Raw genomic sequence first — 12,654 nt, 5'->3', positions numbered from 1 at the left:
TTTTAAAACGGCTTGTGTTATTTACAAATCCATCCATGACCAGGCTCCAGCCTTTGTAGCACACCGAATTAAGAGATATGTTCCTACTCGAGATCTCAGTTCTTTTCTTGCCAACTCGTTGAGGATCCCTTGGTTGAAACGACAGACAGCAGAGGGGAGCTATTTCTCTGTCCTAGCCCCCATCTTATGGAACTCTCTCCCTTCCTCTCCGGTTGGGACCTAACTTCCTGAGGCTCAGAAAGCTTTCGAAGACCTGACTGTTTAAGCAAGCTTTTGATAAGCCAAAGCCCTCACTCCTTTCCCTCCTGGTTGTTACAGCACCAATAAACCCTTGGGTGTATGTGTGCTCTATCATTTTTCCTAACAAAACATAACAGTGTGCAAATTAAATAAGTTTCTCATGAAACTTTGTGCAAGTAGTGTCGTTCATATCTGGTTGTTCGTTATGTGTACAGACCGGTTATTCTGAGTGTTAGGAACATTGTCATGAATGTCCCAGTCGAAAGAGTAACACTCAACCCATGGGTAGCCAGTGTTAGCTATTAATCACATAAAGAGTTAGGGGTTATTCATGTTATTCCAGGTAAGGTCTGGAGGTTAAACAGGTTTCTCGAGCATGTTTGATCAGTTAGTGTTGTTCATATTTGTAGGTTAGTTGTAAGGGCAGACAAGGTAACCAATAGTAAGGTACATTGACATGGTTGTTATTAGTCAGAGGTTCTCATGCCAATCCAAGTTCTTGTCACATAGTTTGGTTAAATTGTCGTTTATTAACCACAGTACAAGGCTTTTGGCAAAAGGTACGGCATTATTATATAAAATATAGTGTATTAGTAGGTTATTGTTTGTATCCAACATGCAATAGCTACGCTGGTGTATATTATGCTATACGAACACAGTCATTCTTATTTAGCTATAGAGTATTCTTTGTGAAAGAATAGACCTGGTGGAGACAGGAAGACAGTTAGATGTTTAGAGATAGGAAATGGGCATGGAGAATGAAGATGAAAAGCTAGGAATAGACAGGGTAAGGAAAAAGGGAGAGAGGGGGCAGCGACAATGACATGGAGGAAACCAAGACTAGGGGTTTCCTTGTTTCATGCCGCACCATCCCCCACCACCTTCCTCATGACAGGAAAGGAGGGTACACCGCTTTCCAAATTAACATTTGCAGATAATAAACAACTTCTTCTGTTTTAAGCAACAGCCATGTTCAGTTCCAAAGTGATGTGAGCTTACTTACTTACTTACTTATGCCTACTTCCCCCACTGGGGTATAGGCCATCAACCAGGGCTTTCCAGCCATCTCTGTCCTGGCCTTTTCTTTCAATCTGACTCCAGCTATATGTGAGCAGTGTCCTATAAAAATTAAAGAAAGGGCAAAATTCCAGTGGCTCTGCAAGAAGAGTGATGCAGCTAGAGCTTGCATATCCCTAGAGGATGGACAACTCGATGGGTGCCAATCTGATACATCCCAAGACTAAAAAGGAGAGTAATGAGGCGATGACAGCATTACGATCCCTCACTGAGTGCAGGGTGGCCGAAACCTGTAGACAGCTTACACTTTCCTGAGATCACTGCAATGTTGATGGAATCAGCTGGATCTTTTGCAAAAGAGAGAATTGCTTACAAAGCAAATAATAAATGAATGGCAAGCAGGATGGATAGCTGGAGGTTGGCGATAAGAGCATTGTGCTCTGCAGACCACAGCTGGAGAACTGTGTGCAGCCTTAAAGGTTCATTTTGCCCTGGAGTGGCGGCCATATGTAGAGTGTTATCTAGTTGTGGCAGGCAAATCAAGAATAGTATCTACTTATGCAGAGTATTGTCTAGTTGTGGAGGGTATAGAGTATTTACTAGTTGTAGATGGCTCATCTAGAGTACTGACTCGTTGTGGATGCCTCATCTAGAGTATTGACTAGTTGTGGAGGGCTCATCTAGAGTATTCGCTAGTTGTGGAAGGCTCATCTAGAGTACTGACTAGTTGTGGAAGTCTTATCTAGAGTACTGACTAGTTGTGGAGGGCTCATCTAGTGTATTGACTAGTTTTGGAAGGCTCATCTAGAGTATTGACTAGTAGTAGAGGGCTCATCTAGAGTACTGACTAGTAGTGGAGGGCTCATCTAGAGTAGTGAGTGACTAGTTGTAGATGCCTTTTTCAGAGCATCATCTAGTTATAGATGGGTCATTTGAAGTATTGTGTCCAGTTCCAGAGGCCATATTTAGAGCACTGTGTCTACTCCTGTATGGAAAGCCTTGAACTGGCACACTGTTGTCAGTTCTAAAGGTCAAATCTTGAAAGGTTAAAGACAGATTATTGACAGTTAAGAGACAAGCGGCATACAATGATGAATTGGTCTAGTGGAGCGTGGATGAGCCCCAAGATTGGAAATGGATAGACTGAGGGAAGGGCAGAATAAATTGATATGAAGAGACCTTCCCATTCCCAAAGAGAAGAAATTCTCTAAAAAAGGTGGCATTATCATAAAATGTTTTGGTTGCTAATGCTATGCAATGCTAATACTAAAGGGCCCCATATGATTCCAGAGCAGTGAGTGTTGCAGGACAGTTCTCCTTAACAGAACATCTCTTCAAAAGACTGGTTACTGACTGAGTAGACAGGCCCCTAGCAGAATTCTAATGCGTGAGCAGTTTATAGCTAGGACACAGAAATAGTGACTGGCAGAAGCATGAAGCTGCATTGTAGGGTCATTGCGCCTGTGTGAGTTTGGGATGTAGGTACAGGAAAAACATTTTTTTTTACTGTTTTCCGAAGTGGAGTCCAGACTCAATCATGCCGAAGAAGTTTTCATCGAATCATGGGACAGCTTTTAATAGCTACAAAATGTGTGATCGCTATCCACTGGAATAATTAATGAATGAATGAGCGGAAGAAGCAATAAAAGGAATCAACGGAATGGAATAAAGTGCAATGCTTTGATCCAGGAGCAGGATGATCACTTGTACAGGAAAGAGTCCGAGTAGTCCATCTCATATCTAACCTTCATAGGATTAGGGAACGCAGCACGGTGCTACAGGGCAATGCCGACAGTCCATCAACGAAGACAGTGAATAAGTGCCCTAGCATGCAGAGGATGAAGTATGCTTGAGACAGAACCCCTTTAGAGGGGGAACTTTAATTTAGAATAGGATGTAACATAAGTACAAATAAGTGCAAAGAAACTATAGATAGAAACCCATTTAATGTAAATTTAATTTATTCAGCTTTACATGTAAATATAGTACTATACTATAACATCTTAAAAGTCTTCATTATAAACTTGAAATTAGTATATAATACTAATTAAAAATGTAGATAAAATATTGTTACCATTAAAAGTTAATTCAGATTTAAATAGCCGCATTTCAAAATAACAAACAGTAGGATGTATCTGACAAAATCAAATTTAATGCAAATTATATGCAAATTTTATGCAATAAAGAAGATCAGCAATACATAAGATTAAGTATGCTGCTGAATGTTCAAATCAGTTCAGAAATAAGCAAGGGTGTAGCTTAGTCACTGAGATTCAGAGGGCGTGAAGCTCAAATTTCACAACTAAATAAAGCAAAGGGCTGCAGGGCGAGTAATGGGATGACCAAGGTTCAGGATGCAATGTTTCTATGAGGAAGAGGGCTAGTACTGATTTGCATTAGGTGGGCCTCAGTCTAAAGTGGCACAGTGGGCAAAAAACATCGGGTTGGAATGCTACTCGAAGCGACTGCCACTGATTAGAGTATTTGCAAGCGTTCATCCTATCACCTTGTGGGTGTTTGACTGCCTGTAGTAAAACTGGAAACTTGAGACTGGTGCAGCTTTCCAAGCTTACTACTGCCAATATTTGTGTTTTCAAAAAAAGTTGTAAATTTGCACTTATTGAAGGAGTAGTTCTATGGGTGCAGATTTGCTGCTGTTTTGGCAAACTGGTTACTATATATTTTTAAGATCCCGATCCCAAAAATGAACAAGTTAAAACCTCTTAGTGAAATGAGGACAATGAGAAAAATCCACACAGACATAGCAGACCTAACTCCGGGCCATCAGACCCAACTACTAAACTGAGAATGCATTTGAGGGGGGTTGTACCCTAAGAACCCCCACTAAAGCTACACTCCTGTTTGTCCCACCTCGGCCTGCTAGTTCTTCTTGTGAACTCATGACTACGGTCACATACAAAACAACGGGCTGGAGTCCCTGCCCTTGGATCATTTATTTTAAATATATCTTCACTGCACACACTCTTCTTCGTCTCTGCTACAAAAAGCCTTGATGACAGATTTGTCAAATCGGTGCCTGTGGGCAGGGCTCCATGTTTCAAATCCAAGCTTTTTACAAATCATTTTATCATGTGACTTAAGCCCCATGCACTAAGCCTGAGTCGCAAATAGAAGAGGTCGCACGGGCAAATAAAGAGGGTCGGCCAAGCCACAGCTGAGCCATGGGTCTGTCTTGGCTCCAAGTGTCCGTGTACGAAGCGAGCCATTGAAACATTTGGCATGTATATCGTGCCACATACATAATTTACAAAATTGACGCAGCTCTTCAGAATTCAAAAAAGTGTATTTCTTCAACATGCAGGATTGTTTCACCTTAGTACATCAGGGTATATCATTGCATAGACAGACCTTTATTAGAAGTGAAAGTTTTTAGAAACATTCATGGCTCGAACCCCAACAACAATGCCATAAGAGGCAAGTCAGTATTCATGTAAACCCTTAAAGTGGCCTAGATTCTTATTATTGATGGAAAACAATTAAATCAAATATAAGAAATGCTTGCACAGTGTACATTCTGAACTGAGGTATTTAAAAGTGCTCTCATATGTGACAATGAAAAAGGAGGCTTTGTTAAGTAAAATATGTGTCTAGGATCACAAAATTTGGACAAGTTGGGAAGCCGGTATTGATTTCAGGTTTTCTGGTTTCATATATTGAAATTCAGCCACCAGACAGGTATTTATGTCTGTCTCCCATTTACACCAAAGCTCACTGTTTTGTTTTTCATTCTCCTCCAACCATTTCAATGCTAGTGGTCTGCTTGGACATCCTTCGGACTGCGCTTGTTTGCTCATCAAGGATATATGGCAGAATAGCCTAGTCTAAAATATCGTCTGACATATTTTTTCCTAGTTATCATTTACACAAGTATCGTCTTATTTGGGTGTGGCTTTTGTTTGAGCAACTCCAGTGGGGCGAAATTTCTATAATGACATTTAAGGACACATTGTTTATGTCAGACAATATTCTGATAACAACATTCTGGTGCCTCGCACTCAACATTCGCTTCAGTGCCCCATGGGCTATCAGTGTATTTAATAATATTTTGTCTTTCTTTTTCCAGCCTCCTATGGAAACGTGCCCTAGCCAAGGACTCCGGTTAAGTTACTCAGCCCATCACTGTGAAGGTGGACCCTCCCGTGGGATGAACTGGGAAGACTTGAGGTGCTAAATTTCAATCGGCATGCCCAGACGAGGCGAGAAGGCCTGTGTCACTCTTGGGGAGGCAGTACTTGCAACAAACTCATTCCTCTTTAAGAGACTAACCCCAACTTGCCATTGAATAGCGGAGGACAACATGGAGAGCACAACACGCCTTTGGCGTCTGGACATCGGCCTTGAGCCATCATGGTGTCACTCAACGTGCAGCTGCTGGATTCTAGCGATTTGAGGAATACAGTAGCCACTTCTGAAGTGCTCGTGGATCTAGAGGACGTGGTCAGAAGTCATGGCTCCTATGCCGTCAACATAGCCAGACATTTCTGATCATGGGCAAGAAGAGCCAACTGCACAGGTCCTTCTATGTACATACTGTGGTAAAGTAGCTGTATAATATGGTGCAGTAGACACACTCAATAGATTATCACTGTGATGCCAGAGGATTCCCTGGCTTGCTTCATCCTTATACTTGGATATTGGGTGCGGGCAGATGGAGTGTCCCCGCCATCATTTATTATCTTGGGGGGGGGGGGGCGGGGTTCTGCAGCGCTCTTGGACTCCTGTGAAATCTTCTTGGCTTCTGGAATTTAATATTATTCACTGTGGCTGCAGTGCCCACCATCATCTGTATATGTGTGGGGAGGTGTTAAATCCCTTCTTGGAAAGGGCAGAATGTCCTCATCTCGTTTGTCCTGTGTCTTGTGTCCTTTCACAAGAGCCTCTTGGAGCATATCTCCTTAACAGTCTTCCTCTAAGTCTTCTTGCACAGTCAAGCTCCTGACCTGGTGAAGTTCTCATCCTGGCTTCTTCCAACTCCCTTTTATGAGTTTGCCATTACACCTTATCCCCACCTCATGGCATCTTGTATTGCCTCTTACCCTGCTCTGTCTTCCCTCTGGGTGGTGGATGAGTGGAGCAATACGTCAGTGGTCCTTGAATAACTGAGTTCAGCAAGGTGCTACTTTAAATGCGCTTCTCCACAATTCATATAAGGACTGCGGACCTGGTGATTCAGCCAAATGATACAGAGATAGTTGCTTAAGGACAGCGTTCATAGATTGCCATCTACTGTAGGGCCTGCATCATAGATGCCTGGGTAGAGATTGATTTGGTTTACTTGTCGCTGTTAGACAAGCCCCCATGGCTCTTTCATGAATCACTAGCTTGAAAATGTATTCATGTGCTCAGTCGCTTGCTCGCATCCTACTCACTCCAGCACCGTACCATGACGTACACCATCACTCACTCACTCTGTAAAGTACTTGCTGAGCGGATATCACTTTCCACTGTGTCACTGGTAACATATTCACTGACGGAATTCACCCTCCTATAGAATTTAAATTGACAAAGAGTTGCCATGCCCTTTGCCCTCCCATGGAGGTTAATTCGGGATTCAAGGGGGAATGGTAAGTTGACCGTTTGAAATCTAATTTTTGATGCTGCTTGTTATGCAGAACTCTGTTTAGAAGCCACATGAAGCCGAAAGGTTTGTCCAGTTTGTGAGGGTCGCCCTCTCTATTCTCAACAGTAGGGAACACATCTTGCAGAATGCAGCCTGGCACATAGCCCTTCTTTGGACAGGGTGTAGAACCACCACAGCAGCAGAATACTGACATTCACTTAATAATGGCAGCATACTGTTCCCATCTCCGACAATTATAAACTATAAGAAATAAGGATCTTACCAGGCATCTTAGTGGCTCTGTGCAGAGTTATATAACCAGAAAGGGGAGTGATAAGCTATGTAAGGTGCAGCACCCAGCCTCCCAGACTGTTACAAATAACTACAGATGAGATGGGTAACCTATGTTATCGTGATCTCTTCAGATCAAGAGATCAGTTGCACGGTCCTTAGTATATCCCTAGGTAAATTAGTGGGATCCAGGCATCTCTTGCAAATTTTTGTAGGATCCTCACTCACAAGTACCACCTGTGGCATGCTTCATCATCTGATCTTCACCCACTGTACCTAGTGTGAGTTGTTGGGCTCAACGCTGTTTGTAAGCGGAGCTCCTATGCTAGTAACGAGGGATTATGCGTGAATTAAAAATGCCTTCCGGATCCTAACTACTTTTACTATGAAGGTCCTTTGGTAGAGTTAAAAACAGTGAGATGGCTTGTGGGTATGATGACCCAGAACATCAGGTTGACATGTTTCAGCCTGTGATATGCCCACAAGGGTCAGTAGGCTTTGTTCAGGACCAAGAGATATATTGAATCCCTACGATTCGTGGTTGGCATTTCCAACTTTAGGGTTTTGCAATCAGGCAAACAACATGAAGCATGCATGCAAACATACAGACCATAATGGACATTTTCCTCTTTATGGTCACTGATGTCCTACATTTTAGTTAGGTATCATAAGGAAGTGGAGGTGGGTGATCACTGTAGTCACACATTCATCAAAGGGCATTGTCTGTAATATTACCTAATCAGCTATTTGCCTTTGTCATGCAGGGAGCTGTCTTCGACCGCCACGTGAAATGGAGGTATCAGGTAACCTTATTAGCTTCATGTCTGCCATTGCACATCCATGCCAAGCGGGTAGATGTGCAATGGCAGACATGATCCACCTGGGCAAAAGATTAACCAATCACTGTTGCCGAAAAGGATCACAAACCTGTATGGCACCAGTCGGCTGCATGCAACAGTGCTGTAACAAGGACACAAATAATACAGACAGGTGCTATCTGAGTTGGGACACATCATGTCCACATCTCACTCCAGAGCTGCTATGTAGCACAGTTTCATGCACAGCAAACGTGGAGATCAGACAGTAAAAAGCATTACCTTGCACGAAAAGTACTATCACCAAAGGGCTCTTGGCTAAAAATAGTGAGTTCAGAATCCAGCATTCTGATTGGCCAGAAGCTAATGACTTGGACTCCAAGGGCCTTCATGACTATTACTCAGTGCCAGCACAGGCACAAGTAGCTATACATTGAGCTACAATAATGTCTTTTGTCTCTAATATCAACCCTTTTTACGAGTGAGCAAGTAAGCATGTCTTTTCTCTGGCTTGAAACCCTAATGGGTACCTTTTCCAAGTTGGGCGTCAAGAGCCTAGCCATGACTCCCACCGCTAATCCCTTTTTGCACCTTCCACATTTTGCTTGTGCAACATAAATATTTGTCCCATATCACGAGGTACTGGACAGAAAGTGAAGCTGTATAGATTGTTCGTTTCACGTACGTCAAAGAGACTGAAAGTAGTATTTGTACATCATTGTAAGTGGTATAACATGATGTGAAACACATATTCAACACAGCACCAGGAGCACAGGCAGTTAAAGGTGGATGGTCCATATGTGTAGCACACCTGTGTTGTAGAAAGATTTTTTTTGTTTACCAAGAACATTGAATGAATGTAACAACACAACTCCTCTGAAATATGTTACTGTTTCATGTAAATTAATCAAAAATGTAAATGACAGATACCCTTTCTGAGAACCTAGAATATAAAAACAACCCTTTTGAGTAATAAAATGCTTATAAACATCGTCTGACTGTATATAATAAAACAATGAAATCCAAGAGGTGCTATAGAGACACTTATATTAATATACTAAAAACTTCATTAAAAATGGGTTTAAAATAAAAAATGGAGGGGACATCAAAGCGAATCACAATTATTGAACATATGTTTAATAATAAAGTGGAATAAGTGATAAGGCAGCACAAGGTAGAGGGAGGTGGTTTAAGGAAGATAACGGGGTAGGGAGAAAATAAACTCATTATTAGAAAATGGTAAAGGAAGTGGGTTTGAGGGTAACCACCTCCACTCCAGAAAAAAAGGAATGTGACGGAGGGAGTCGCTACATAAAAGGAAAATAAAAAATGGGTGGAAAGAGTAAAGTGCTGTTTGGGGGTTGAAGAAATGTAACCACACAAGAACAAAATTTTGTTTTGTTTTTCAAAGTTGTAATGTAACCCAGTGACAGGATCTGGTATGGTAAGGGGGTAAAGAGAAAAACTATGTAAGACATGCAAAAAAAAAAACAGAGAGAACCATTTTGATAGGCAAATTACATTTACACCCTAAAGAAGCAAATACAATTTAATTAAAAATAAACAGACATTCTGGCACATGCCAATCCTCCTGAATATTTTGATGAAACAGTTTAGGTGAAATGGTTTCTCAGAATTGGTATTCGATTAATTTGTTTTTCTATGAAAACACATACAGCGATCATGCACAGCAGCCAAACAGAATTAGACCATTTCCCCCTTGCAGATAATAAAACGTTGTTGACTGGTTCAGCAATAATTCCTTCAGTGTTCTTTAATCTATCCTTACTGCCCAGTGAACTCCAGACCAGAGAAGGCCATCTAAGGCCCCATGCGGTATGGGATGTCTGAAGATGAATAACTGGCCAAAGTGTTTGGAAAAAAAGGTTCTTTCAACACTCCGATTGGCTGCCCCCAACAGCAACACAACGTTTCTCAGCATATTTTAATTAGCAGTAAGTGCATGGGAACAAAGTGGCAGCAGTCCGGGGTTGCTCATTGGTTTACCTGTCATAGTACGTACATGTCCTGCTCAACCTCTGGCAGTACCCTACACCCCATTGTGGATCACAGTTTTATAAAAAAAAAATCCAATGCCTATGTTGTCCTCACACAGTGGAAGGCTGGTTTGGTCATGTGCCACTTGAGCACTTATGCATTAGTAGGGGATTGCGATTGTTAGACTCGCTGTAGCAGCAGTAGTTACCTACCATTCCTTCCTGAGCCTGGGTCCAACTGTAACCAAAAAGAACTAATGACGGACGGAATGCTGAACAAATCCAAATTCCCCCCTGTTCACAACTCTGGGTTAAATCCATATTTTTTTGCTCATCATGCCACCCCAGGTTGGACCCAGCCATATGCAAATCAGTCTTGACCCTGCGCCCAATGGAAACACTCCAACTCCATCTGTGAGCAGTGTCTTTCTTCCGCAGCCCCTTTTGTGCTCCTGAAGAAGGCTCCCAGGCGAAGGCCGACCAATCCCTGGAAGTCCTGTGTCAGTTGCGAGTAGGTCATCCAGAGTTCCTTGTTTTCTTTTTTGAAATCTGGCACAGGTAATCCTGAATTTCCCAAGTTATCTGACCTAGAAGAACTTGAGGTCTCTCCAGGCAAGTCCTCAACAGACTTCTGACCTGTGACCGACAGGAGTGGCACACTAAGAAGCTGCATATCGATCGCACTCCCTTTCTCCGAGACCAAGGCTGGGTAAGAAGTTGGCTGTGCATCCCGTCTGTCACTATCATGCGCTTTGCCCACCAAGCCTAAAACCCCTGCCGAATGACGGCAGAAGTGGGTTCCTCAACCCTACAAAGTTGCAAGCCTGTTTTGAGATACATTTAACTGAATGCTCTGGAGCTTAGTCATCACTAATGTAGCAGATGCAGAGACACCAGGGCCCAGGTGTGAGAGGGGCCTTGTGCACCTGAATTATGGCTTTTCATTAATACCCATCTGGGGAGCAGGTGAACCATTATACTTGCTTATATGAGGGCCCATGTTACCCATCAGCCGTGGTCCATGCAGGTAACAGCGGTGGGGCCGTGTAAGGGGGATTCCGAGGGACGATGCCAAGGGGAAATTAAATAAATAATTAATTTTCCCTCTGCTTCGTCCCTCGGAATCTCCCCGTACATGGCCCCACCGCCCCACCATTGTTACCTGCACGGACCGCAGCTGTTACCCATCTACAACACTAGAAATGTGAGTGAATCCACAGATCATCATAGACCCCAGTACAACTATCTGATCAAAGTTAGATTTTTTTACCCATTTATGTTGAAATTACTATATTTTTCACCTTTTGATGTGGTTTCGTCCTTCGAAATGCAGATTAGCAGTTGTACTGGGTAGCACGGTTGAACTCATACTGCCTTTTTAGGTGTCACTGACCCGGAATCCGAAGAGAAGCTATGTTCCTGTTGCATTTGCCACTCTGTCTTCTCCTCTCACCATCACCTGTACCTCACGATGTTTCTTGACGACGTACTGCAATAAGATGTGCTGCAATAAAGCAATGACTTTTCTGAATGTACAAATGTTGTTTAAACCTATGTGAAAGTTATTCTGTAACCTAGAGGCCAGTTGTCCACCTCTGTCTCTCACCTTCTTTCTTAGAGTGCACCTGCAATCACTACCTGATCATCTGGTTGATGGGGTCCAAATCGCAAAGATTTTTCTAGCATTCTGTGTAATCTAGCTTTAACTTAGTCCTGAAGTTCTAAAGTACGTGACAATTAGCCACAGAAGAAAAGTTTGTGAATCAGGCCTTTAGACTTCCCTCTCCTCCTCAACTTTGCACACTGTTTTCCAGACTCCTTACTTCCTTGTATTGTGCTCTCACTATTCTCTTATCTGCTATTTCCTACACATTATCTTCCTTTTTAGGTCTTGGCTAGACTGCGAATGGGCTTTTTTTAAGAGACGTGTTGTGTTCTATCTGTGGGCTTAAACACCCCCCCATCTCCTACCATTGGTAAACTTCACAGTCAATCTCATTTTTTTTTATGCCATTCATCATGGCATGCGGGCTTTATGTCCTCTTCTTGTTTTTGGCCCTCCCATAGCACATGGACCAAGTACATGACTCCTTACACTGCTCCTTGTTTGCGGAGCTGCTTTTTTCTTTGTTTTCAAGCACTCCATAGGATTACTTGTGTTTTCAGGCCTTCTCCCTTGTACACATACCACTAAAATGCATGCGCTTGTACATATGCATTTCTTTAAAAGTTTTTAAAACACGAACAGCACTTGATTATTTTTGTTTGTACGATCCGATGGCATTGGAGCGCTCGCTCCGTCATCCATCTTGTTATTTAATGTTACCTTGCTGTGCTCTCTCTCTGTACTAAGGTGTTTTCCTACCTATGCCAGCTGCTTTGAGAGTAGGGCCAATGGCCAACCTTCCAGCTCACCTCTCCCTCTTTTGGTGTGAAGTAATGGCCTGGGTGACACTGCCTATAAGGTTGATATATCACCACAGTAGCAAAAAAGCCCTGATTACAACTTGGTTGGTGATCCTATTTAAGAGTGCAAACGGTTTATATGCTGAGGTCAAACTGCACCGGCCCAAGTGTCTGATCTGCCAATTTACAGCTGATTAAACCTTCTGCAAATCAGGTTTGCATACAGCACAAAAAACAGTTTTGTGTACCTCCAAAAGACAGAAACACCTGCATTTTGCACGTTATCCATCATTCTGAGGTCTGCCAT

At 42.6% G+C, this 12,654-nt stretch overlaps 1 protein-coding gene across 2 annotated transcripts in view; it reads left to right on the top strand.

The window, feature by feature from the left end:
- SAMD10 (sterile alpha motif domain containing 10) overlaps window positions 1-11,722 on the top strand; it is a 141,407-nt gene extending 129,685 nt beyond the window's left edge. For both annotated transcript variants that reach the window (XM_085619661.1, XM_085619663.1), the window contains exon 5: window positions 5,342-11,722. In XM_085619661.1, the coding sequence (XP_085475787.1) occupies window positions 5,342-5,449 (108 nt within the window). In that variant the 3' untranslated portion in view covers window positions 5,450-11,722. The remainder of the gene's footprint in view (window positions 1-5,341) is intronic.
- The last annotated feature ends 932 nt before the right edge of the window (window positions 11,723-12,654 follow it).

This window comes from Triturus cristatus, chromosome 7, assembly GCF_964204655.1.
Source record: "Triturus cristatus chromosome 7, aTriCri1.1, whole genome shotgun sequence".
Classification (NCBI taxonomy): Eukaryota; Metazoa; Chordata; class Amphibia; order Caudata; family Salamandridae; genus Triturus; species Triturus cristatus.
The sequence above is the reverse complement of the archived record's forward strand: the minus strand, read 5'-3'. Positions and strand labels throughout refer to the sequence as shown.